Here is a 22,695-nt window from a genome sequence, read left to right as displayed (position 1 = left end):
GCCTGGTGAGCAAAGCCTCTCCATTTTATTGAATCCAGAATTGTCTTTGCTGCTTCTCCATCTCTATAACACCACCCAGGAGGGCTGGTTGTTTTAAATACCCTGCCTTGCAGCCTCTTGCAGGCCTGAGATTTGATACTTTTGAGGTGTGGGGAAAAGCAAAAATGTCGGTGTGTTCTGTCACAGTTGCCATTTTCATTAATAAGCAAAACTCTCCGGTATTTTAGGAGCCATCATCATGCTGACCCGTCTTACCTGTGCGTCATGGTTACGCTGTGCCCTGGTCCTGCGTGGCTGACGTTGACACCTCACTGGCAGCGTCTAACCCCACTGCGTCCTGCAGCGGTTCAGGCGCCAGTGGTGCTTCTTCAGTGTCTGACGTTCTCTGTGTGTCTGTGCCCTCACTGGGCTCCTTCGCTTCAGCTTCAGCTTCTTCCTTCTCCTTGTCCCTCTTCTCCTTGTCCCCCTTCTCCTGTTCACAAGCACTGCCTTGCTGCTCTTCTCCCTGGGGACCCTCGCACACCTTCTCCTCCTTGTTTCCAGAGGGATGCTGGGGGGAGTTCTCTTCCCCTGGGGCACCACCACACACTTCTTCCTCCTTTGTATCCCCTCCGCTACTCTTGCAAGGAGTCATTTCCTCTGCCCGTTTTCCCCCTTTTTCTTCATCTTCTGATCTGCTGGAGCCTCTCCTTGATGGGGGCTTCTCATCAGACGCCGTCTGTTTGTTTTGCTCTTTGCTCCCTGTTTCTGCCTCCTCTGTCTTGCCCTTAGGCCCAAACACCTCATCCCCATCTTCTTTGGCACCATTTTCTGGAGAGGAGATGTTGACCCCTACATCTTCCCCGTCTCCGTACTCGGACAGAGATCTTCGGAACCTCCTGGAGGGAGGCCTGCGCTTTATCGATCCCCGTGTTCGCACCTTGGAGGCAGGAAAAGCAGACATTGAAGCAGTCAAGAAAGCGGTACTGGAAAGCAGGAAAGCACAACAGGGGAAAATACCATGGGAAACCTGATTGCTACTTTGGTGGTCTCTTTTCCTGCTCTGCTACTGAGAGGGAGGGAGACAAGGGCTTGTTGCTGCTGAGAAACTACTGTATAGGACAAGCAGCTCCCTAATACATGCCTCATTTTCTTCTGTAAAGATGGTGCCAGAGATCATTGTCCCAATTTAAACTGTGGCTCCTTGTACAAGTTAGACTCTAAACCCAAGGACACTGCATTCATTACACAGATGCTGCTGAGTTTGGATGTTTCAGCCTCTTCTACACTCACCGGTTTGGTGGCTGGGGAAGGAGTCTGCACTCCAGTTGATGACGGTGAATGCAGGCCACAGATCCCCATTTAAGCGCTGAGCACTCTGTGGGGACACCCGGCAAACCGCCGTGCTCTGCGTGGCTCCCTAAACTGCGCCTCAGACACCTTTGACATTTGCTGGCACATGGCACCGCCGCCTCACAGCACTCCCGGCTCAGGTACCAGCCACCCTGTCACTGCTGAGCTGCAGTGATGGGGTCCTGCCACTTCCTTCACCCCTTCCCTTTACCCATTTGGCCAGGAATGCTGCTGGAGCTGCTGGACCACGAAGCTCCGTGTGCAGGCAGGCAGAGAGGAGACTCCACAGAGCTACACTGAAAGGCTGTTTTGAACCTCGCACATAGATCTCCTCCCTTGGCCACAAATGCACACTGACACGGCAGGACTGAGGGCTACAGCCTCCTCTTCCTCTTCATCCCTGTGGGATAAGCAAGCCTCATCCTGCTGTGATGGAGAAATCCTAGCACATACCCTACCTTATTGTAGAATTGCAGCTGAGTGCCTTCCGGGGGTTGATCAAAGCTGACTGGCGTCTCAGTTGCTTCGCTGGGCTGGGACTGAATCCCCGGGCTGCTGGGTGTTGAGGGAGGGGTGGTGAATGGAGAAACCAGGGCTTTCAGACCAGGGCTTTTGGGAGATGCTCCCGGCAGCAGAGCAGCTGGAGCAAAAGCCAGATTGGCCTGCAAAGAAAAATCCTTGTCACGGGTGTGCATGACACCGGCGTGTACTGCGTGCGGTAACCACACGGAGGAACCCTTGCTCTTGCCACGGGAGTTGCCACATCTCTCAGCTGTCACAACCCACAGACCTTCTGGTTATGGGTCTCTCCTGGTGACGCTGTCAACAAACAAGTCCAGGCAGAGGAGTCATGACTGGACATTTGCCCTTCCACAGCAGCTGGATCTCAGGACGTGTCCTTTTGTCATCCTGAGGCCTTTTGGGATTTTCCAGTGACCCAGCCAAGCCAGCACAGTCTACACTGGCTGAGCCCGGAGAAGGTCCTGAACAAGCAGCCAGCAATCACTTTGAGATTTAAACCGTCCCTGTGTGTGCCCAGGCAGACCTCACATTTTCAAGCCTGGCCTGTGGGTCTTCTGAATCATCTGCACAGTCATGAGGAACGAGAAAACCATGGAAAGAAGCAAGCTTGTGATTAATTGTGGCAAAGCACTTCTTGCTGGCCTGTCACTAAGAAGCCCTCATCAGCAAATGTGTACTAAGAGGGACAGTGCTATGAGCAGGCCTGTGTTGTGTCAGGGCAGCCAGGAGGCACTGAGCTGCCAGGAGAGGCAGCTGGCAGCGGCCGGCCGCTATGTCTGGGGGCTATCGAGTGCTGAGCTGCCCTCAGTGTCACGGATCGGGCACCGCGGAGAGATGCAAAAAGGCGGAGAAGCACTGGGTGTGACTGTGCGTAACCGGGGGACTCAAGGCGAGGGGAGCGCAGGGCTTCTAGGCCCGCGCAGGGGAGCGCCAGAGCCCGGCGTGCACCCCCCATGCCAGGACTGTAGCTGCCTGCCCTCGAAGCCAGCTCCCCAGGAGGGTGCAGGTGATTCAGTTGGATTTAGACTGCAGCGAAGAAATGGCTGGAAGAAGTCTCCGCCGGGGTTTCCCTCGCTTCCTCTTGTGAGCTGCATTTAAACTGAGGCTCCTGCCCCTGCTCCTTACTTGAGCTGAGCTGCTGCCATGCCCATGCCCAGCCACGCACCCCGCCACCCCCACCCACGAACTGACATGCCTGTGGACGTGCCTGAGGATCGCTGGACTGTTTCTGACGCTCGTTACCATGCCCAGGCCTGCTCTGCCTTGCTTGCTTGTGTATTGTGGGACTGGGCTCTCGTCAGTGAGGCCACTGCCCTGCTTACCTAGCTGTCACCCTTGGCTCCTGGATCCCCTTCCCCTGTGGCTGCTCTGCCAGGGAAGTAGCTGTGACCAATGCCAATCGGTTTTAATTTGCTACGGCAGCCATGTGGGCTCTTCCAGGACCTACCTGCAGCTTTTCAATCATGGGGGAGCTTTTCACCTTGACCTTGGGAATGGGGCAAGCATTTGGAGATCGCTTCTGCAAAACAAAATGAAACATGAAAAAGTTACAGTAAAGTCGGTGAAAAAGAGGAGGAAATACAATGAAGGCAGAAAACCTGGAAGAGATAAACGGAAAGTGCTAGTAGGGGGGCAAATGAAGCCTCATACAGCATCTTCACACAGAAGTTTGCTTTCTTCTTTCCCGACTCTGCTCCCCTTTTTTTATCTAGCCATACGAGGGCTCTACATTCATGTATCCTTCCTCTGGGAGGAAAGATGACTGACTGCTTTCTGGCTGAAGTATCTGAGTTAGGTGATGTGTAATGGCTTTGCTGCTACGTGGCCTACAGTAAGGTATCTAGCCTATGACACAGTTTCCCCTGGTATTATTTCAGGACCAGACAGATTAAAATTCTACCTCTTAAAGGGTACAAGCCTTAATATTGGTAAACATTGTGAACTTTTTGTGACAGCAAAGACTTTCTGCCACCACTTGACTAACAGAGTTAAAAGGTGTCCGCTTAGTATGGTCATGAAAGGCCTAAGTGGCTGCCAAGGTGGAGCTATGAAAGACTGTAAACAGTTTGAGAAAGGGAGGGCATTGCTTTGAGAAGAGGCATATTCCTTTTTTCAAGTCCAAAGGAAAAGGAAGGAATCTAAGATTTTAAAGCTTGTGCTTTAAAATCTCCTTCAGCATGGAGGCACCAAGAGCCTGTAGGTGTCAGAAATCAAGGACAAAGAACTACCCCCTTGTTAAGGGACAGATGAAAAAGTGAAATTTGATGGGTAGACCTCATACCCTGAAATACAAAAGTGACTGGAAAGGGTCTGTGAGCATAAACTTTAGTGAGCAGCAGCCAGCTTACTGGGACCTGCTCATTCAAGGGTACTGTATGGAGGACACCTCAAGACAATATTCTGTGGGTATTGCTGACAAAACTCCTCTTTCCTCTGGATTAATTATTCCTTTTTTCTGAAGAAGGAAAAATGTCAAGAGCAGAACTATTATGCGGTTATACTCAAACCTCTAGAGTTCATCTGAAGGCAACAAAGAGCATGGATGCTCCCTGTGCGAAGAGCTGTTCAGATCTAGTAAGTACCAGCAGTTCCTGCTTTAAACTGCTTGAAAGGTGGTGAGTAGGTGGATCTGTCAGTGCTCTAAGGGTAAAAACAAAAGCAGTAGAAATGGGATGTGTATCCATACTACAGGAGTGGGAAGCAGTGCGGAGCTGACTGAGTCAGTACATGTGTGCAAGCAGGGGGAGGTTTGATGCTGCATGATTGATGTCTTTTGCTGCCACAGCCTGACCTCCCTGCTACCTCCAAGCTCATGTCTCAGGAGAGAACAGTTTCAGAGAGGAGAGACCTTGCCCCCCTGTTATATGGATACTCACTTGCTCATCATTGTCGCTTGTCTCAGTTTTGTGGGAATACAATGGAAGGGAGCATGGTGGTTTCCTCCTGGTTGGCTTATGTGGTGGTACCTAAGAGAAGAAAACAACTAACTCAGCAGCAGGAAAATCAGGTGTTTTAAAAAATGAAGTGAAAATCAAGCACCAAAGGGCATGCTCTGTAAGTGACCTGCTGGGATGGCAGGCCTCAGCTTGCCTAAAGGAGTCATCTAAAGGCAGCACAAGATACTAGCACACAGGCACGTGGCCAGCATGCTAGGTGTGCTTGTAGCACCTCAAGCCAAATCGTAGTGTTGGAAAAGTAGTCTATAACTCTTTCCACAGCACTAGCAATGACACTTCAGGCTTTGGGCAAAGGACACACTTCTAAGCTGCAGAAGGTGGAGAAGCCTTCCCAGAAGCTTCATCTTCAAAGCATCCAGCTGGAAAACCCCTCACACTGGAATAGCTTGTTATTGTTCTTTCCTGTCTTATTACCAGGATTTCCTTTTAATGACTCTCAACTGCCTACCTGGTTCATGATTTTCCTATTTTGTATCTGATATATTTTAGGTGCAAAAGGGGGAATTTTGACTTTTCCAACATGTCTTATAGTCCCATTTGTTTCTCTCTAATGAAGAGCAGCTTGCAGAGACAAGTCCTCAGCTGTAACCTTTAATTTGACTAAAAACAGATTCTCCAGGGGAGAAGAAACAAGGCAACTTAACAGCACGGACACCTGAATGTACATTCTGAATGTCCTCGGGCTCTCAGAAGTATGGGAGTGCTCACTAGGAAGGAGGAGATGCATATAGCACAGCACCTATGAAGTTGGTCCTTCATAGCTACTGTTCTGGTCTTGAAGCCAAACTGTCTCTATTTTTATGCCAGGTTTGTAGTCTCCTGCCAAGCTGTTAACACACTTTTTATGTGCTAACAGACAAAATACTTGCATAACATTGTGGATCTTGGATAATATCCACAGTATAATAGTTGGATAATTTTGTTACATTCTAACAGGCAGGCATGTGAAAAGTTGGATTATGGCATCATTGCCCTCTGTAGAGTTGGCAGCCTTGAAGGACCTGTTGGCTTGATGTCACTTAAGTTTTGGTGGTGCTGTACCCAGCCACGGCAATGCTGGGTCCCTAAGCAGCCAAGGCCAGCTCTGCCCTTATCCTTATCTCACACTAGGAAGCAATAATATCATGCCTTATTGAAACCCCACCATTTTGCAACCATGAAATGCTGCACTGTGTCACAGTAAATGTATCAGAGGTTCCCTGGTTGATAGGTTCCCCTTTGCTGGCATGGGTCAGGCAAGGGTTAAAGACCATCCACTCAGCCATTAATCTGAAGCCAGCTTTAGAAAGCCGCTGGGGAAGTGACAGATGGCTTGGAGAGAAAAGACAGGAAACTTTGTCCTCTGTCTCTGGAGAAAATTAGTTTTCCCCCCACTGTGAGGCCCCTCCACACTGCCTTGGGTTGGGAGCAGCAGAGGTCTGCAGATAACACAAGAGAGGTCTGGGAACTTGCTGCCTTCTGAAGGGTGAGGGACCTAGTGCAATTAAATCCCATACCTTAGAAAGAGGAAATTACTGTAACAGGACGGATGGAGTGGTGCACTGGTGACTAGAGGGAAAAAAGAAAGTTCTTGGGAAGAGATTGGCTCTTCCCATCCCAGGGCCCAGCGATGGGAGTGCTAACTTCTGATAGAGGGTGGCATGCCAGCCCTGCAGGACAGAGGTCACCATTGCATCCAGCCAAAGACAGGAGGGGTGACAGGGAGGACCCCCTAGACCCAGCCTAGGATGTGCTAAAACCAGCTGAGCAGCAGAAGGAAGCAGTTCAGTTTTAAAGGGGCACTCGCTGATCGGAGAGGGCCGCCAGTAAACATTTATGCTTCTAAAAAAGTGCATGATAGCAGGGGGCTCTCCTAAAATGTCAGCCTCCATGCATAAACACTCTAACTTGACTTTCTTCCTAAGAGAGGTATTCCAGTGTTTTGCTTATCTGGTAAAAGATAGCTTGTGAGGTAATGCTTGGTATAGTCAGTTTTCAATAAAATAAAGTTTCAGCATAGTAGAGATAGCCACAGAACCTGAAATGTCACTGGGAAGAGGTAACAAAGGGCAAGTAAAGAGACAGATTTCTCTCTCAGACCTGTACAGAAGAAATTACCTGTAGGACACCTTCTCCTTTTGTGAACAAGATGCTGGTGACCTGCCACTGGCTTCTACACTGTGTAATCTGTTGTTTGCTTTCTTTTTCCATGGCTCAATATTAGCTATTTCATTACTTGTTGTTGCCCTCTGCCCACAAAAGCCAGTCCAGATAGTACACTCATTGCTGTCTGCTATTGTTAGGTATACACACGTGTATCCTACTAGGCTTTACAGTGTGTCATAGCTTGCACTAGGAGACAAATCCTTTATGAAGATCTAAATTCAAGGTGGATTCATGCTCAGATCACTGATGCTCTAACTTCTGCAGGCAGAAGCGAGTGCCTCATTTCCCACTCGATTACCTGCTGATGGCTGCAGAACTCCTTACCTCTTTGCCAGTGATATTGGCTGCTTGCTCTTTGAATTTCCCTGCTAGCTGAGCCACTGAGGGTGATGCCGACTTGTCCACCTCCGAGTTGGTCTCTGCTGGCCTGTTCTGAGAAATTGGGAACAACGAATTATGAGCAAAGGCTGGGAAAAGCAAGCAGGCTAGAGAGAAGCCTGTGTATGTGTTATAAAGTTCAAGAGCAAGCAGGGACTTAAAGCAGAGCTTCTCGCATCTGGCATCAATCATCCCGTCTGAGAGCAAGAGGTTTGGGAAGACAGGACCTAGCAGAGTTTTCAAATATCCCAGAAAACCAGTAATTCATGCAGAACCTCTCAGCTCTAGCTGAAGAGCCTACGCTCAGTGTTTTTCACTGGAAGCAAACTAAGTATTCCAAGCAAAGTGTGTGTTTCCCATCTTTTCCTCACAGTAAATAGATGGAGCAGGGCAGTAAAGGACATTCCCATACAGCACCTCAGCCCTCCCATCTCTTTTTTACTGCCCTGGTCACTGGCGCCCTTCCTTTTCCAGTGGTTCTGCTGCAAGAAGCCATTCCCTGTCCTCACAGCAAGGCAGCATCTGCTTGGGGATGTCCCTGTGCTGTTCTGCTTTTTTGGCAGTGAAATACTCAGACGGGTGGAGGGGAGGGAGGAAATACCAGGGCTGAGAGAAGCTTCCCCTCCCCTGGGTTGACGACAGGCTGAGAAGCAGGAGGCTTTTTGGAGACTGGATGGTGTGGCTCTTCCCACAGCACACAGCCCTGGTGTCATCCCACATTGACCTTGTTTTCTATGCTATGTGTGTATCAAGCAATATGAGTAGAAAGCCTTGAAACCAAAGTTGGTGAAAGGAAACCTTTGTTCTTCATCTCTAGTATCTGGTGCCATGGAAAACAGAACCAGAGGAACTGAGAACAACTAACCAACAGTACTTGTTTTGTTAGAGGTGGAGACCTCAAAACAACAAACCAGGCTATGAACCATCAGCAAGGAACCTTATACCTCCACTCCCTGTACCACCACCACAAACACATGACCAACACCACACTTCTCACCCCCGTGCCTCAACACTCTTCTGCTTCTCAGTCATAAAGTTTCTCCAAAGACCACTGCTAGAGGAATACCTTTCCATTTCTCCAAAGGCAGAGTCCTTCTCCCTTTACACTGCTCTGCCTGGGAGGGACCTGCTGTCTCGTTAACACAACCACTCCTTCAGCATCACTGAAGGTGAAAGGCCCTCGAAACACCAATCTGGCCCATGTATGGACCATTTCCTTTGAGTCACCATGATACAGGGGCTGGAGAAATAGCTATGGAAACTTGAAATCATGTTAAAGAAGGAATTTCTTTAGACTTACAGTTTCTAGATTAAAAGCAAATTGAGGAGGTTACATTAAGGATCATATCATCTGTAGCTTGGAGCACTCTCTAGTCTAAGATACCTGGTAGAGATCAGCATGGCTAAGGCCTGTTTGCATTGGGGAAAAGGGCCTTTCCCTTTCTCAGAGCTGTACATATATGCTCCCAATAAATGCTATCTTCTTTCTCCCAGGCTCACAAGCCCCGGTAGATGTCTGCTGTTCCCTGTTTCCAGGATCCTGACTACATCTCCCCCATTAAACTTCCCATACAGACCAGCTTTCCAACATCCAGTCACAAAAAGCTATATCGAGCTGTCTCCTCTCGGTGAACTTCTAGCACCTTTGTCTCATCTTTTCAGTCTTCACTAGAGTAATTACAGGCAGGGGAAGTGGCAGATAAGGGGAATGGAAGAAACAGTGAGGTAAGCTGATCAGCAGGGCAAGCTGGTGCACACAAAAAATGATGGTTGGGCTAAGTGGGGAGGGAGGGACGTTCCAGCTGTGGGCTGGCTCCCTGCCGTGAAGGGAGGGGATGCTGGAAAGAGGAGAGAGCAAAGAATGAACCTGGGGAAGGCAGGATGGATTGAGAGGCTTGGCTCTGCTCCCAGGATACCTGGGCATGGCAGAACGGACACCTGAACTGAGGACTTAGTTGAGGCTGAGGAGCTGCAGGTGCTCAGTGGAGGAAAAAGCTTCCCTCATAGTCCCTTTTTCTCCAAGAGCTTTTTTCACAGTCCTTTGCCTTTACCCAGAAAAGACACTGCACTTCCTCTTGGCCTCTTTAACCTCTTGTTTTGGGGTGGTTGTGGGTTTTTATTCCCTTTTTTTTTAATTTTGAGTTACAGTCTGAAAACACAGCTCCCTTTCTTTGGATTTGATCTGGGCTGTGAGGCTGGAATGATTCCATGCATTTCTTGTTTTGCTAGTAGCAGGCATCGATTGCAACAAGGCTTTCTCCAGCATGAAGCTTGCCGGCCGGGGCGCAGGAAGGAGTGAACATGCCATTCTAAGATTAGCACAAGTAGCCCACGGGCTGTGTCCTCCTGAAACTGCCAGCTGCAGACTCTCCAATTACACTATGTGTTTTGCAACAGGAAAAGTCCTTTTTCAGATCATTTCTGGCAATCACACTGCCATCCTGTACCCAGCTTTTTCTACAGGTTCTTTTTTTTTTTTTCTCCCCACCTGGTGTGCCAGGGTCTATGTCTTTGAGTCAAGGGAAAGTGCTGTACCAGGACACTTGGATGCAAAAAGTTCGCTTCCTTGCACTGCAGGAACACTGGCCCCCTGACTTCCAGGGACTGGGCTGGCAGTCTCCCTCCCACTGGGAGGAATGTGGGAAGCTTCACTTTTTCACTCTCACCTCAGAGCATGTACCAGCCCTCAGCCTCTTCCACGATTAAGACATGCATCTGCTCCTCCCACCCAAGAGCTCAGTGGTGGCTCTCTCCCATGATATTAATGCAACCTCTCCCATTCCTGGTCATTTCTCCATTTTTCCTGTCTCAGTGACATAGCCCACCACTTTTGTGAATGAAGAGGAGCAGCTCTTCTCTGTTAAAAAAAAAGGTGAAATTACTCAGATGTTAATTTTGCACTCTTTGCAGCCAACTGCTGATTCCTTTCCTTTTGGAAGTGTGGTCAGCCTGCATGGGCTAAAATCAGCAAGCTAAGGTAAAAGACTTACTCCATCAGTAATTTGGTGACTGCTACTCTAAGGTCTTTTACTGTTCAATAAAAATAAGTGTCTAAGCATTGCACATTCTGAAAGATGTCAGAGCATCAAAACAGGAATTGAATTGTACCATCAATGTAAGCACGGCACTGTCTGCAAAAGAGGAAGCACAACTAGCAAGTTCTCTGTAAGGGGTTTCATTTTCTTCTTTCAAATAACTTTATAAAATTGAGTAAATTTGAATATAGTTTTGAACCCCATATTTCTTCATCTATTTTTAAACCCGAACCCATTCCTTTTGGCACTACTGGAGAAGAATAATCCCAACTTAATTCATGATTTAATGGGCCAGAAAATGCAAGGGCTAGCAGGGCTGCCTGATGTGGGAGTAATAACATCTCACAGAGGGGGCCCCTCAGGACAGCAGTGTCATTACCTGGCTCAATGACATTTACCAATTCTCCTGATAGAGCCGGTGAGCCCACTGTGGGCATCAGGTGAGAGAAGGTGCATAGTGAAGGCCCACAGAAAAGTAAAGAGATTTGAGTTTCTGTGTGCATCCCATTTGGGTACTCACAAAGATCCTTTCTTAAAGATCATGGATTTAAGCTACAGGTGGGGAGTGTCACTGCAGACAACCAGTTTCTTACGAAATCAAAATTGCAAAGACTCCTGGGGAAAGCTGGAAAGCCAGAGGTGGCTTTGGGGATGAATTTGAATGTCCTGCTGGGGCTGGTGCAAAACTGGCTCCAGTAGCTCTCAGCCAGCAGTTTTTGTCATGACCCATCCCCTTGCAATTAAAAGCTATTATGACTCCATCTCACAGGATTGGTACCCCACCAGTTTTGTCACTGCGCATAAAATGGTACTGGAAATGCTAGTCTGAAAGGGTACCAGTGTGGGTCAGAAGCAGGTATTGAAGGAGAAGTTCAGGTTTGGATTTGTGCATCTGGTTTGGCTGATGAAAAGAGCAAAGATCTATCAGCTGCCATATATTGGAGTATTTTGGCTTAAGCATCACTTAAATACCAGCTGAATAACAGCAGAGATTTGACTGTCCTACTCTCCTTCCCTCCCCTATGAGTCCTCTGACTTGTCTACCTTTGCAGGTAGGATATTTTGGCCAGATGGAGCACCTTTTATCTGAGAAGCAAGCCCTCCATAGCACCTAGAAAGGCTGGAATATTCAGCAGCTATGAAACCAGTGACAGTTGCAGAATTTTTGGTACTGGTCCCATGCACTTTCCACCCCTATTCTCATGCAGCTGCATCTAGACGTGGTTTTGGGGCCAGTCCCTGGTCTCCACATCTCTCCCTTGCTTCTAAACAACTTTGCAGGAATGATTCCCTGCAGCCCATTCTCACAGCAGTCCATCATGCCAGCGCCTTCCTGCACCCTGCACTCTCACAAGCTCTGCAAAACTCCCCCGTGACTCTCATGGGGTTTTTTGTTGCTGCACATACAATCTACCTCAGAAAAAGCATATATGGCAAAAATAATGACAAATATAGTGTGTCAGAGGCAGACATAATAAGGCATTCGAGGCTCAGGGCTGGTGTCTTGATTACACAAACAGGATCCAGAAATAGTGATCTTCAGCACCCAGCTCTCAACACTGTGCCACAAGAAGGCAATTGTCAGTATGTTAGATGAAAACAAGAGAGGGTCAGTGCTTTCGGGGTGCAGTTTCATAAGGTTCTGGTTTTGGCAGAATGACAGCTTATGTTTCCAACTGCTCATTCTCCCTTGACCTTTCCCTCCTTCCCTTCCCCCCTCCCTCTGCACCAGTCTGAGTTTGTGGGGCTGTGCTGTAAACTAGATCACTGAAATGATCTGGGCTAAAAATACATCCCTTAACTCTTTACAAGGTTATTTTTAACCCAGATCATTTCAGCAATCAAGTTCACAGCACAGCTCGACAAGCGCTTGCACTGCCGTAGCAGGAGGGGATGCAGGGGTGGCAGAAGCAGACTGCAGCACAGGGGCAAGGACTTCTCTTTAACCGCTCCAGCCAGAGCCTGAAGGAAATTGCATCCTTAGATGTCCTCCCGTTCAGAGGGCTGATACGACAGAAAAATCATAATTTTGCATGCCTGCTGATAAAGGCTCTTCTGGTCTGTGGCACTAGCATTTCACCTTGCAAGCCGTTGCCTTCCACCTGAGACGCAGCTGAGTGCAGGCTGTGAACCCAGGGAGCGCCTGCGAGCCATCATGGGGAGCACTGGCAGCCAAGTGAATTGGAAAATGTTTCCATTCAGCACCCACAAGAGCCCCACGAACACTGTGTCAGAGATCTCCAGAAGCCCCACTTCAAACAGCAGCAGCCACACAGGTGGCTGAGGAGTGGGTCTTCTTTGCTGCATGGCAAAGTTCTGCACATGTAGGACCTGCTTAGCTAAGGAAGGGATAGGGAGACACATCTGTGGGGAGGAAACTACTGAAGTCAAAATAAACCATCATCACACTCTGCTTGAAGGCCAGAAAGAAATGCTGGAAAGCAGTGCTGTGGTTTCATTTGAAATTAAAGCATCAACCCTCACCAAGGCACTGGATTTCAGGAGGGAATGGAGCCTCTTGCAGACTCCCTCCTCCTTGTCTGGGTCAGCCTTCTGAGGGCGAAGGACATGCTTTCTGCACAAAGCCCTCCCAGACTTGACACCTACCCTTCTCGTTTTTCAGTAAGGTAGCTGCAGGAGTTGAGGAGCCAGCCAGTCACAGGCCTTGTCTGCATCAGAAAGCTTACACACCGTACACTGGGGTAGCTCTCTCGGCTTGCGTGGGGAGCAGCACAGCCTTACTCTGATAGAGGTGCCTGGTTTTCAGCGTAATTGAACTCATTCGCAGTCAGCTTGGCTGAAAAGAGCCATTCTCAAACTTCTCATGTACCTGTTTCTGACAGCATTTTGGGAATGACACGTTAAGCTATAGCGGGGACTGTGCCTCCTTGCAGGGCTCCCCGGGGGCAGGAGTGGGGTGAATGTCTCCTACCTCTGCAGTGAGGTGCTGTACCCTCTCTCTTGAAAAGACTACCCTGCAGAGATAGGGTTTGATGAACTGGAAATGTCCTGCTCGCTTCCAGATCAAGCAAGGGAGAAGTGATGATGACAGTACTAGTTCCTCCCATACTGCCCCACCAATTTAGGGTGACCATTTCCATAGTCAAGAGCTCTTCTCCCTGCCCCATCTTTTACTCAGTCACTGAGGCCAGCTGGAGACAAAAGGCCACTGAATATTCACATGGTGCATGATCTAAGGTACAGTTCCTGTCTATCTGGAGAGGACATGAACTTATGCTCTGGAGAATGCATCATGAGTGAATCTCATTACCAGCCAAACACACCTGTATGTCAGACCAGTCCTACCTTCTAAAAGGTCACAATAATATTCAATAATGATGCAAAACATAACAGTAATGTGTCTGCATGAATTGAAGTAATAAAATCTTTCCTTCAGTTAGGCGTATCATTAGCGCTTGTTCTAAAGGGAAGTGTCCAAAGAAGCCAATCTACCAAACTATCCTTTTCTACCCCTAGGTTCATTTATTGTTCAAGGAAGATAATCTAAAGAAACCTGGAATGGGACCCTCGGTGTGGGTCTTAGCCTTAGAGAAGAGAATAGCACAGAACAGAAAAGTTTAGGTTCAGCTGGGTAAATCTGCCACTCTTTTTGCCTTGTTCAATGGCAGGAAATAGGTAACTGAATTTTCATTTTCAACCTCTTCTTACAGGCACCTGTTATTTTGGCTCGCATATTTTGTGAGTGCAGATAAGATCTAATGGGCAGCTCATAAGGAACACCTCTATAAATGAACTACAGAAAAGCTCAAGAATAGTTTTTAATTAGGATTGGACTCAAGTTACCGATGGGAAAAAAGTCTCTAATATGTAGTTTGTTAGTTTCACTCAAAGCCATCTCTGTGCATCTGCTGTTCAGATGAATCCTGGTTTGCACCCTCCTGCCAACATAACCTGAACCGATTCGTTTATCTGTGTCCATGTGAGTACATCTGTGGCATCAGGATCATATTGAAAGAGGGACATTGTTCGGACTGGGAAGGGAGAGGTGAATTAGCAGGGTAGGTTTAAAACACAAACTCTCCCAAAGGAGCAAACTGAAAGACAAGAGGGTGGGAAAATACCTGAACCACAGCGTGAGGAACAGGGCAGCAAAAATCAGGAGAGGCTGCTACCCACAATCTGAGCCTGCTCATTCTCCTCAGGATCCACAAAAGCATCAACGCTGGCTGAGCACAGCTTGCCCAGGAAGTGGGGGGGCTCACACTTGCCTTGGCCCATTTTTTACATCCCTAGAAGGAAATCTCACGATGCTTGTTCCAACTGGAGCTCCGCAGCACGTTGGGCCCCTAGCTCAAGAGGCAACACATCCCAAGATGTAAGCCCTGAATAAACAAACTTACTCTTGCTACACTGACCCCTCTCCGTCCCAGCAAAGCACCCTCCTTCCCATTCCTCTCTTTACCCTTCTTCACAAATTTTTCCCATTGGAGATCTTCCATCTCTCTGTTTCAGGAGGGATTTATATGGTTTATTTATGCACTTGGCGTTTTATCTGGCAATGAATCTTCTCCTTGTCTGGTTGTGGTAAATTTTAATTATTGGCAGAAGCCCCAGCTAGAAGTGGCTGCAGCTGTGGCTCTGTGATACCTTATAGCCAGTCCTGTCCATCATTGTGTCAGTGTAGCCTGTAGCACCCTGAGATACAAGGCCAAGGCTCCTACCTTCATTTCCTACCACTCACTAGAGAATGGGAGCAATAATTACTGTCTTGTGCCCCACCAGAGCAAAAGCTACCTTGTGAGCCACTTCTGCACCTTCCTCTGGTGGGGCTAGGCTAGCTTTGCAAACTTTGTGTATCTGAGCTTTATCGCAATTACTTTCCAGGAGAGGACAAGGCCAGAATACCTTGCAGATCTTTCAGGTATATCCTAAATGCTCCAAAAGAAATAATATTTTTCTGTTTCTATTTGTGTTGTGTTTTCTTTGATCAACCTTTACCAGAAGCTAAACGCCTCCATTTCACATCCCAGATGAGAATTTTGTGAGCTTTAAGAATGGCAGCGTGCACAGAGCCCTCATCGTTTTCCTCCAAGCTGCCATCAGATGGCTGGGCAAAGAGAAATAACCTGCCTCCAACTGCCATGGGTCCCCCACTGCCAGGATGCAGGAGTGAAACACAACAGAAAGCTGAGCAAAGAAAGGAAGATTTCCATTTGAAAGATTCAAAGAGAATTCTGGGACTGATATCAGGACATACAATCCGTCTGTGAAAGAGTATAAGGGTACGTTGAGGTGTATAATGATGATCCCAGCACGCTCTGCAAAACCCTTGGCTGTTGTTTGCTGGGACTGGCTTTGTAAAGGTCATGCAAACAGGTTTCTAGTTTGACTTACAACAGAAGGAATGAGCAGTAAGCCTCTGTTTGTCTCACGTGAGAGCGTGTACAACTGTGCAGAACCATTGCACTTCCAAGATAAAGCTTTTTCCGCACTAAGGTCAAGCCTCAGCCAGTGCAGAGTGGCCTCCACATCTGGTTGATGTCACATGCAACAGTTTCAGTCTTCAGTCTTGCAGCTGCAGGGAAAGGCATCTGCAGCCTATGGGAATATATTGTGAATGCTGAAGCTTGGGCTCCAGATTTCTGAACACTGTCAAAACGGGACCTCAGTTTAGGTTTGGGACCATCATGAGCACCTAAGCCTCAAAGTCGGGCTTGACTCCTCTGACTCATGCACACATCTCTTCTGTACATATATCTCTATGTAGCTGTAGACCCTGGTTTCCTTCAGACAAGGGAGTGCTCACTAATTGAGAAATACAAAAAAAAAAAAAAAAAAGTTGAAAAATACTGGCCACGGAAGTTTTGGAGACAGGAAGGAGGAGGTAAGGACTGCTGATTACACATGCAGTCAGGCAGGCAGTGCTGTTAGAGCCCAGAGTTCTCTAGCAGCTTTCTTCAGTTCTAGTCTTAATGAAAACGGGAGCTCTCACAGCAGCCCTGACAAAGATTTGGCTACAACTAGTGAAATACACATTGCAGAAACACAATGTCAGGTCTCCTCTAAGTCTCTTCCTTTCTGTAATGTTTTCAGTGGAGAGCAAGCTTCTTGCTGCCTGAGTGTAAATCCCAGCCGGCCTGCCTCTTGAAGCCTGCAAATCACTTAGCCGCAAGAACAACTCTGAGAAGTACAACATCCCCCCTCAGACTGGTATCCAGGTCAACACTGATCCCACCACAGATGAATGAACATAGGATGAGTGTGTGTCTGAACTCAACTGCAAGGCTATTGCGTAGCTATAATGAGGGTGATGAAGAGAAAGGAGCTCTGACTGTAACACAGACTTCAAAGGAGGGTTGCATGTTTGTTTGTTTTTAGGAGAAAGGGTAGGCAAATCCTACTTTACATAAAATACGTAAAAATATGTAACATTTCCCTGTGTTTGGAAAGAGTTTGCTTTAGGGCAACATTTTTCTCGAGACTTGCAGCGATCTGGTCTTGATTTTCTCCTTCTGAGTGCTCCCTTGTGAACTGCTCCCATCTTGGTACTCAGGGTCAAGCACTGCCCAAAGGGTAATGTGAGGATATTCCAGCTCAGCAACGATGCGCAGCTTTCATCCAGAAGACAGCAAGCAGCTCCCAAATACAGTGCAGTAATTTCAAAACAGCAGACATTCAGTTCTGCCAAATTTAAAGGTTCACAAAAGCAAGATTCGGGAATTGGGTGGAGGTGGGAGACAGAGTGTAGCCAGCAACTAGTAAAGGGACAAATGCTTTTCAAAGGAAGGGGCACTGTGTTGAACTTGTCCACTATACTCTAAATAAATGGTTCCTGTACTGCCTAACCCTTGCCTGCTAAAAGTAGAGGGGCAAATCCTGCTGGCTTTTCTTCTTTCAGTGGTTTGAGCTACCTATGCCTACGTGTAAAAGGGCCTGGGTAGTTAGCACGGTGGTTGGAGAGAAGCTCTCCCCAGGTGTTGCTGCCTGTTTGGATCAGAAGCTTGCTTAGGGTCCTTCTCTGGTACTTCCCTCCAAGTAACCTTGGGACTACCCAGAGCTCCTGAATATCAAGGCAAATGGTTATCATGAGTAAAAATACACCCTAACTGTGCTGGGCAACAGGGACCAGCGGGTGGTGGCTGGAGGCAGCGGTTGTGGCTCAAGAGCTTCGCAAGCAGAGGTGCATCTCCATCACGGCCAGCAAGGCCGTGGCTGCCTCCGTCAGCAGAGCCAGGCCGTGCCGGGCGGGAGGGGATGGGCCGCAGAGAGCAGCCAAGTGCCAGACATGCAGGCAAGGAGCTGCGTCCTGCAGGGCAGAATTATAGGAAACATCTGTCGGCGTAAGGAAATTAGAAGTGGTGAATACACGATCTACTTTCTGTTTCAGAAAGTGACTACAATGAAAATACAATGAGATAATCGTTATTTTAACCTCCCCTTTGAGAAGCCCTTCCCTCTGCTGTTGACACATTTCTGCTAGCAAAGTGGGAGTGATGTTAGTGTTACATAGCATTGTTTTTCATGACGGACTGTCAGTACTAATGCCAGCTTTCTCCACATCTTCCAAAAAGCATCTCTTCTCAACAGAGTAATTGCATGAAGTCTCAGTTTAACTTGCTGAGGTGGAACGGCTGCTGCTGTCCTCGCAGCCTCCTGGGCCCAAAGTGGAGAAAGCAGCCTCCTGTTGGCCCCTGTGGAGATTGTTAGTAACATGTCATAACATCAACAGTCTGGGATGAAAAGGCCCTTATATAGGAAGGTTATGCAGGCCACCTCGCACTAGTCTTTGGCTGGTGTTGAAAAATTTTGAGACTGGATTTATGGCAAGTTGTTCTTTTCTTTGTGCCGTGGTATGTAGCTCTCAGGAGTGCCTGGCCTGTCCTTGCTAAGCAGTCTGGTGAAATCAGGAAAACCAGCAATTATCACTGGGTACAAGTGAGATCTTGAGTTTCCCTTTTAGTAATGACAATATTTGGCAATTGCCTGGTGCCAACATGCTCCCAACACTGCATGCACCAATTCATTAGAGCAGCATAAACTCAAACCTTCACAATTAGGAGCCTCTGCTGAGAGGGCAATGTATGGGCTTGTGCATTTTAATGCATAGGTAGCCACTGCTGCATACACCACAGAAGTCCCGAGGGAGGCCAGGGTTCTGTCTGTCAGAAGGGCACTCAGAGCACCAGGCACGTACATGAGCTTCCCTCTGCCCCAGGAAACCTTGAACTCTTTGCTACATGTTGTCATGGCTTTAAGAGGCTGGCTGACAAGTGCTCACCCTAGCCTTGCCCTAAACACCAGATTAAAGATCATCTCTTGCTAGACAGACCAAAGAGTTTGAAGCCTGCGCTCCCTGAGAATAGAATGGAGCCCAGGCCGTCCACTTCCTGAGCAAGTGTCTTATTGCATCTGTCAAAGGCTGCCAAGAATGGCTTGATGAAAAGCCATCATTACCAAAAGAGGCAGCGAACTGCAGCACCTGGTCCCCGCCGGGCAGCGTGCCTGTGCGGGGCCAGCACGTACACAACCGCAGCCTGGACCCTCCGGAGACGTGAGCAGCTCTTGGCTCTGCTGTGCCCCGTGCTGGAGGAGGCATCTGGCTGTTCAGCCATGCTCAGGGAAGGAGGTGGTGTGCCGTCTAAAACGTAAATCAATTATTTTGTGTGTATGTATAGTCTTTGGGGATTCCTTGACTGAGGTGACTGCAGAAACCTCCAGCGACACATGGGTGTCACCGTTCCCCTTTTCTGTGTGAGAGGCCTGATCCTGTTTGCCATGCTTGGCGTATTCTCCCGGGGAGAGGAGCAGACAGGAGGGGATGTAAGGCAGGGGGTATGAAACACGGAAATGCCTAATTTCTAATGCCAGCTTGGTCTGGACAGCATACCACCCATGGGCAGGTCAGGCGGGGCAATACCAGGCTTGTGCAGAAGCAGCACCCTGGGCACTGGTTGAATTTAATGTTGAGCAGGCAGATGCCTAGTGAAGCAAAGGAACCAGCAAAGTCAGGCAATGGTTGCAAGGGGTTTCTCCAGGCTGAAGATGTGAAATGCAATGTTTCAGTTCTGCATTAATCCTGTAGTTGATCTAGGACACAATAACTTGCCCTCAGCTACTCAAAATCCAGGACAGAATTTTAGTCTTGGGCTTCAGAAGCTCCATCTTGACACTTGGTCCTCCATGGCACACTGGTTCTCCACAACACTCGTGTCTGAGTACAGCTATACCACAACGCAGAGCAGCCCAAGGAAGCCTGTGATAAGGGATCTGAGTCCCACAGTCAGTGTTGCATGATTTCTCATGGCAGCATCAAACTGGATGCATTCATTCGATGCAGTGCTCACACCAAAGGGATCATTAGCCCCATCACAGCTTTGCATGAACTTGTACCCTGACCAGGTACCTGCATTTCACCTCTGTAGCCATGAAAAGCAGCCATCTGGATTTTGTGTGGTACAGGGTACTTTGGGCACACATTAACCGAGATAACCTGTTGCCATAAAACTCTTCCTAAGGAAGTCCAGCACCCATGAAGGACTGATTCCCTCCCAGTGACCTATGTGTTTTATGGGATTTCATTCCAGTTTCTAAAAAAATTTTAAAATTTTAAAACATCCAGCATGATTATAAGGGTGCCTTAGGGACGCTGTGCTAGTGACACAACAGATTTCACAGTCACATGCATCTCCTGTTTGTCCAGCTTACCCTTCCTGCCTGCAGCTGCAGGGCTGTACCTTAACAACTGTCCATGCGCAGTAACCCACGCAAGCTCAGCAAGCAGAGTCACGACAGCTTCCCTAGATCACTTAGCCAACAATGTGAGAGGAAGAAGAAGCTCAAAGATGTCCAAAGTAGTAACAATAGAACAACTGAAATGAGATTCAGTGCCAGAAGAGACTATTCAAGAGGAAAGGTCCAAAAGATACCTGAAGGGCAAGGGGACTCCTATTGAAATGAGAAGATGGGAGGCTGGGATGAGAGGTAGGAAGGTGAAATAAAGGGCTGTTGAGTACCAGGGAGACCTGAGGCCGTGGGGAGAAGTTGTGCCATATACAGTAAGAAGATACTGTGATCATCAAGATCACTAGGTTTTTAAGACACATGACAACGTATGCTTGCAGCCAGTGAAGGGGGAAGGGGGAGCAGGGCTAAGTGGAGACACAGAAATCTACATTGCCCACCAGGCCAGTTCCCTACAGACAGGGGAACTGGCCTGGATGAGTGAGCAGGGAAAACAGATAAACCTCATTAAGGAGTCCAGTCAATTCCAGGAGAAACGACCTCAGCCTTTCCTGTAAAAAGGCCATGCGTACGTAATTGCCTCATTACAAGCCCGACACAACTGCTTGCAGACAGGCCAAGTAGCCAACATGGAAATAATTTCAGGCAGCAGAAAAAGGCTTGTGGATAAAGTTGACACCTGGCTGAAAGTGGTCATACCCAGCCACACAAGTGGAGAAACAATTAAAGGAACAGAGGCTGTGCCCACACAGGCAGTATGGCAGTCTTTCTGTGGAGCAGCTCCCTGCAAGAGGGGGTTTCCTGTCATCTGAAACAGCACCAACTTCAAAAACTCATCTGTGCTGGGTTTTAAGCCCAAACATACCACACAGGGTTCTTCCTGCTGAGTCTTTGAGGTGCGCTAGTGACTCCATTCAGGATTTTGCCATCACGAAAGCAAGACATGCCTTTTAAAATGAGGCTGAGATAGTTAGGATGCTACAGCTTCAAGGGAAAAAAAAAATAAAAAAGAAATACAGTGAGATTCAAAAGCTGATAGTTTATTATGTGGCTACTGGAAGTGGTGATGTATTTCACATCATCTAGCTACTAGTGCAAACTGGAGCTGAGCCATCATCTTAAGCAATGAGATACAAAGACGTGACTAGTTTAACAAAGACCTCTGCAGTTACTAAGTTTGACTACCCTAAAAGACTAGATTAATGTGTCCCCTCCCTTTACAAAGTCCTGGGAATTTAGTATCGTGCTATTTCGTTTGAGTTAATATGTCTGTTTTAAAAATACTGTCTGTATCTATCCGGAACAAATAGTTTGAAAAAATTTCTTTTCATTTTTTTGCTCATTATAATGAGCATTTGGTCTTAAAAGAACAATGTTGATGTTGCGGAGCTCTTCCCTCACTCCAAGTGAACAGCAGTGACACATCTGCAGTCTTTTTCCATCAAGTTTACAGTAACTCTAAGTGTGTTGGGGGGAAATACTTTGTGCCTCTAAAACATGAGCGCTGCCAGCGAGCCAGAATCCCACAGCAGATATAGTGAGCATTCCTATTACTCAAGATTATGAAAATTTGGATTGGGATGCTGAAAACAAAGTTTCTTACTCTGAAATGCCCCATCAAATACAGCCCTCAGTTCCTTTCTCCGTGAAGGCCACAATGAAGGAGGCTGGTGGGAATTAACTTAGCAGCTGGATTTCAGCGTCATCTGAGACCCAATGTACCACTTTTCTAAATAATTGAAGATCCCCACTCTTTTCCAAGCAGCACCACTTTTCGTTTATCCAAACTTAAATTAGATGAACACCTACACAGTTGTCGACTTAGTTCAGGAAAACCTCTGGCTTTTCTGGTGTGTCATTAGCTCCTTCCCTCCATTTGATGGGAGCCCTCTAGCAAGAAATGTTGTCTGAAACAGCCAGACGAGCTACTGCAGATATCTAAAATATAGGTAATACACGTGAAAGGCATGTGGGGGAAAGAAAGGGGTTATTTCTCAGAAATTATTCATTGAATAGGTAAATTGACGAGGTGGTGGTGTTTTAGGAATCCACAAATGCTCCAGATGTGGAATAGCTCCTTCGGACCCAAGGGCTGCTCTTTACCCCTGGTAGAGTGATGCTGATGTCTTAATCTACAGCTGACAACAGCTGCTACCAAGACGGTGTTCTGGCTGGACTGGGAGCGTATTGCTTGCCACGTGTCTTTAGCATCTTGTACAACCAGCATCTGAGATTTGTCCTTGAGATACTCACACTACTAGTAAATGCTTCCTGGGCAGAAGGCTGAGATGGTAAGTTCTGGAGAAGAGCAGTGATGGCCACCATAAGACGCAGCTGCTTTCCTAGTGCTCCATTTGCACCAGCTACTTGTACAGAGCTCCACTCCTGGCCAGGGTTTTCCCCAGAATCCTTCTCAGCTTCCCGATGTTTCCCTCTCAGATGTCTGTTTTTCTTAATGGTCTGGGAACTGTACACAGCCTGTCAAGTTTTCCCAAATTAATTGGTGCCTCTCTGTGTGTACTTCCAGGACTTGTTCTGGGGAGCTCTTGATGCTCTAGAAGGATGAGGAGTGAGCTAACAGAGGAACAATTGGCAAAACCTCCCAGGCTGCCCGCATGGAGAGG

The 22,695-nt window shown here is 47.7% G+C and overlaps 1 protein-coding gene across 1 annotated transcript in view; it reads right to left on the bottom strand.

Moving 5' to 3' along the window:
• Positions 1-22,695, bottom strand: part of RCSD1 (RCSD domain containing 1) — a 35,090-nt gene that overhangs the window by 2,665 nt on the left and 9,730 nt on the right. The window contains exons 2-6 of the mRNA XM_032988263.2: positions 7,281-7,388; positions 4,731-4,820; positions 3,302-3,373; positions 1,791-1,994; positions 256-919 (exon numbers count right to left, since the gene is read on the bottom strand). Coding sequence (XP_032844154.1) covers positions 269-919; positions 1,791-1,994; positions 3,302-3,373; positions 4,731-4,820; positions 7,281-7,388 — 1,125 coding nt within the window. The 3' untranslated portion in view covers positions 256-268. The remainder of the gene's footprint in view (positions 1-255; positions 920-1,790; positions 1,995-3,301; positions 3,374-4,730; positions 4,821-7,280; positions 7,389-22,695) is intronic.

This window comes from Tyto alba, unplaced genomic scaffold (assembly GCF_018691265.1).
Source record: "Tyto alba isolate M040663 unplaced genomic scaffold, T.alba_DEE_v4.0 Super-Scaffold_14, whole genome shotgun sequence".
Classification (NCBI taxonomy): Eukaryota; Metazoa; Chordata; class Aves; order Strigiformes; family Tytonidae; genus Tyto; species Tyto alba.
The sequence above is the reverse complement of the archived record's forward strand: the minus strand, read 5'-3'. Positions and strand labels throughout refer to the sequence as shown.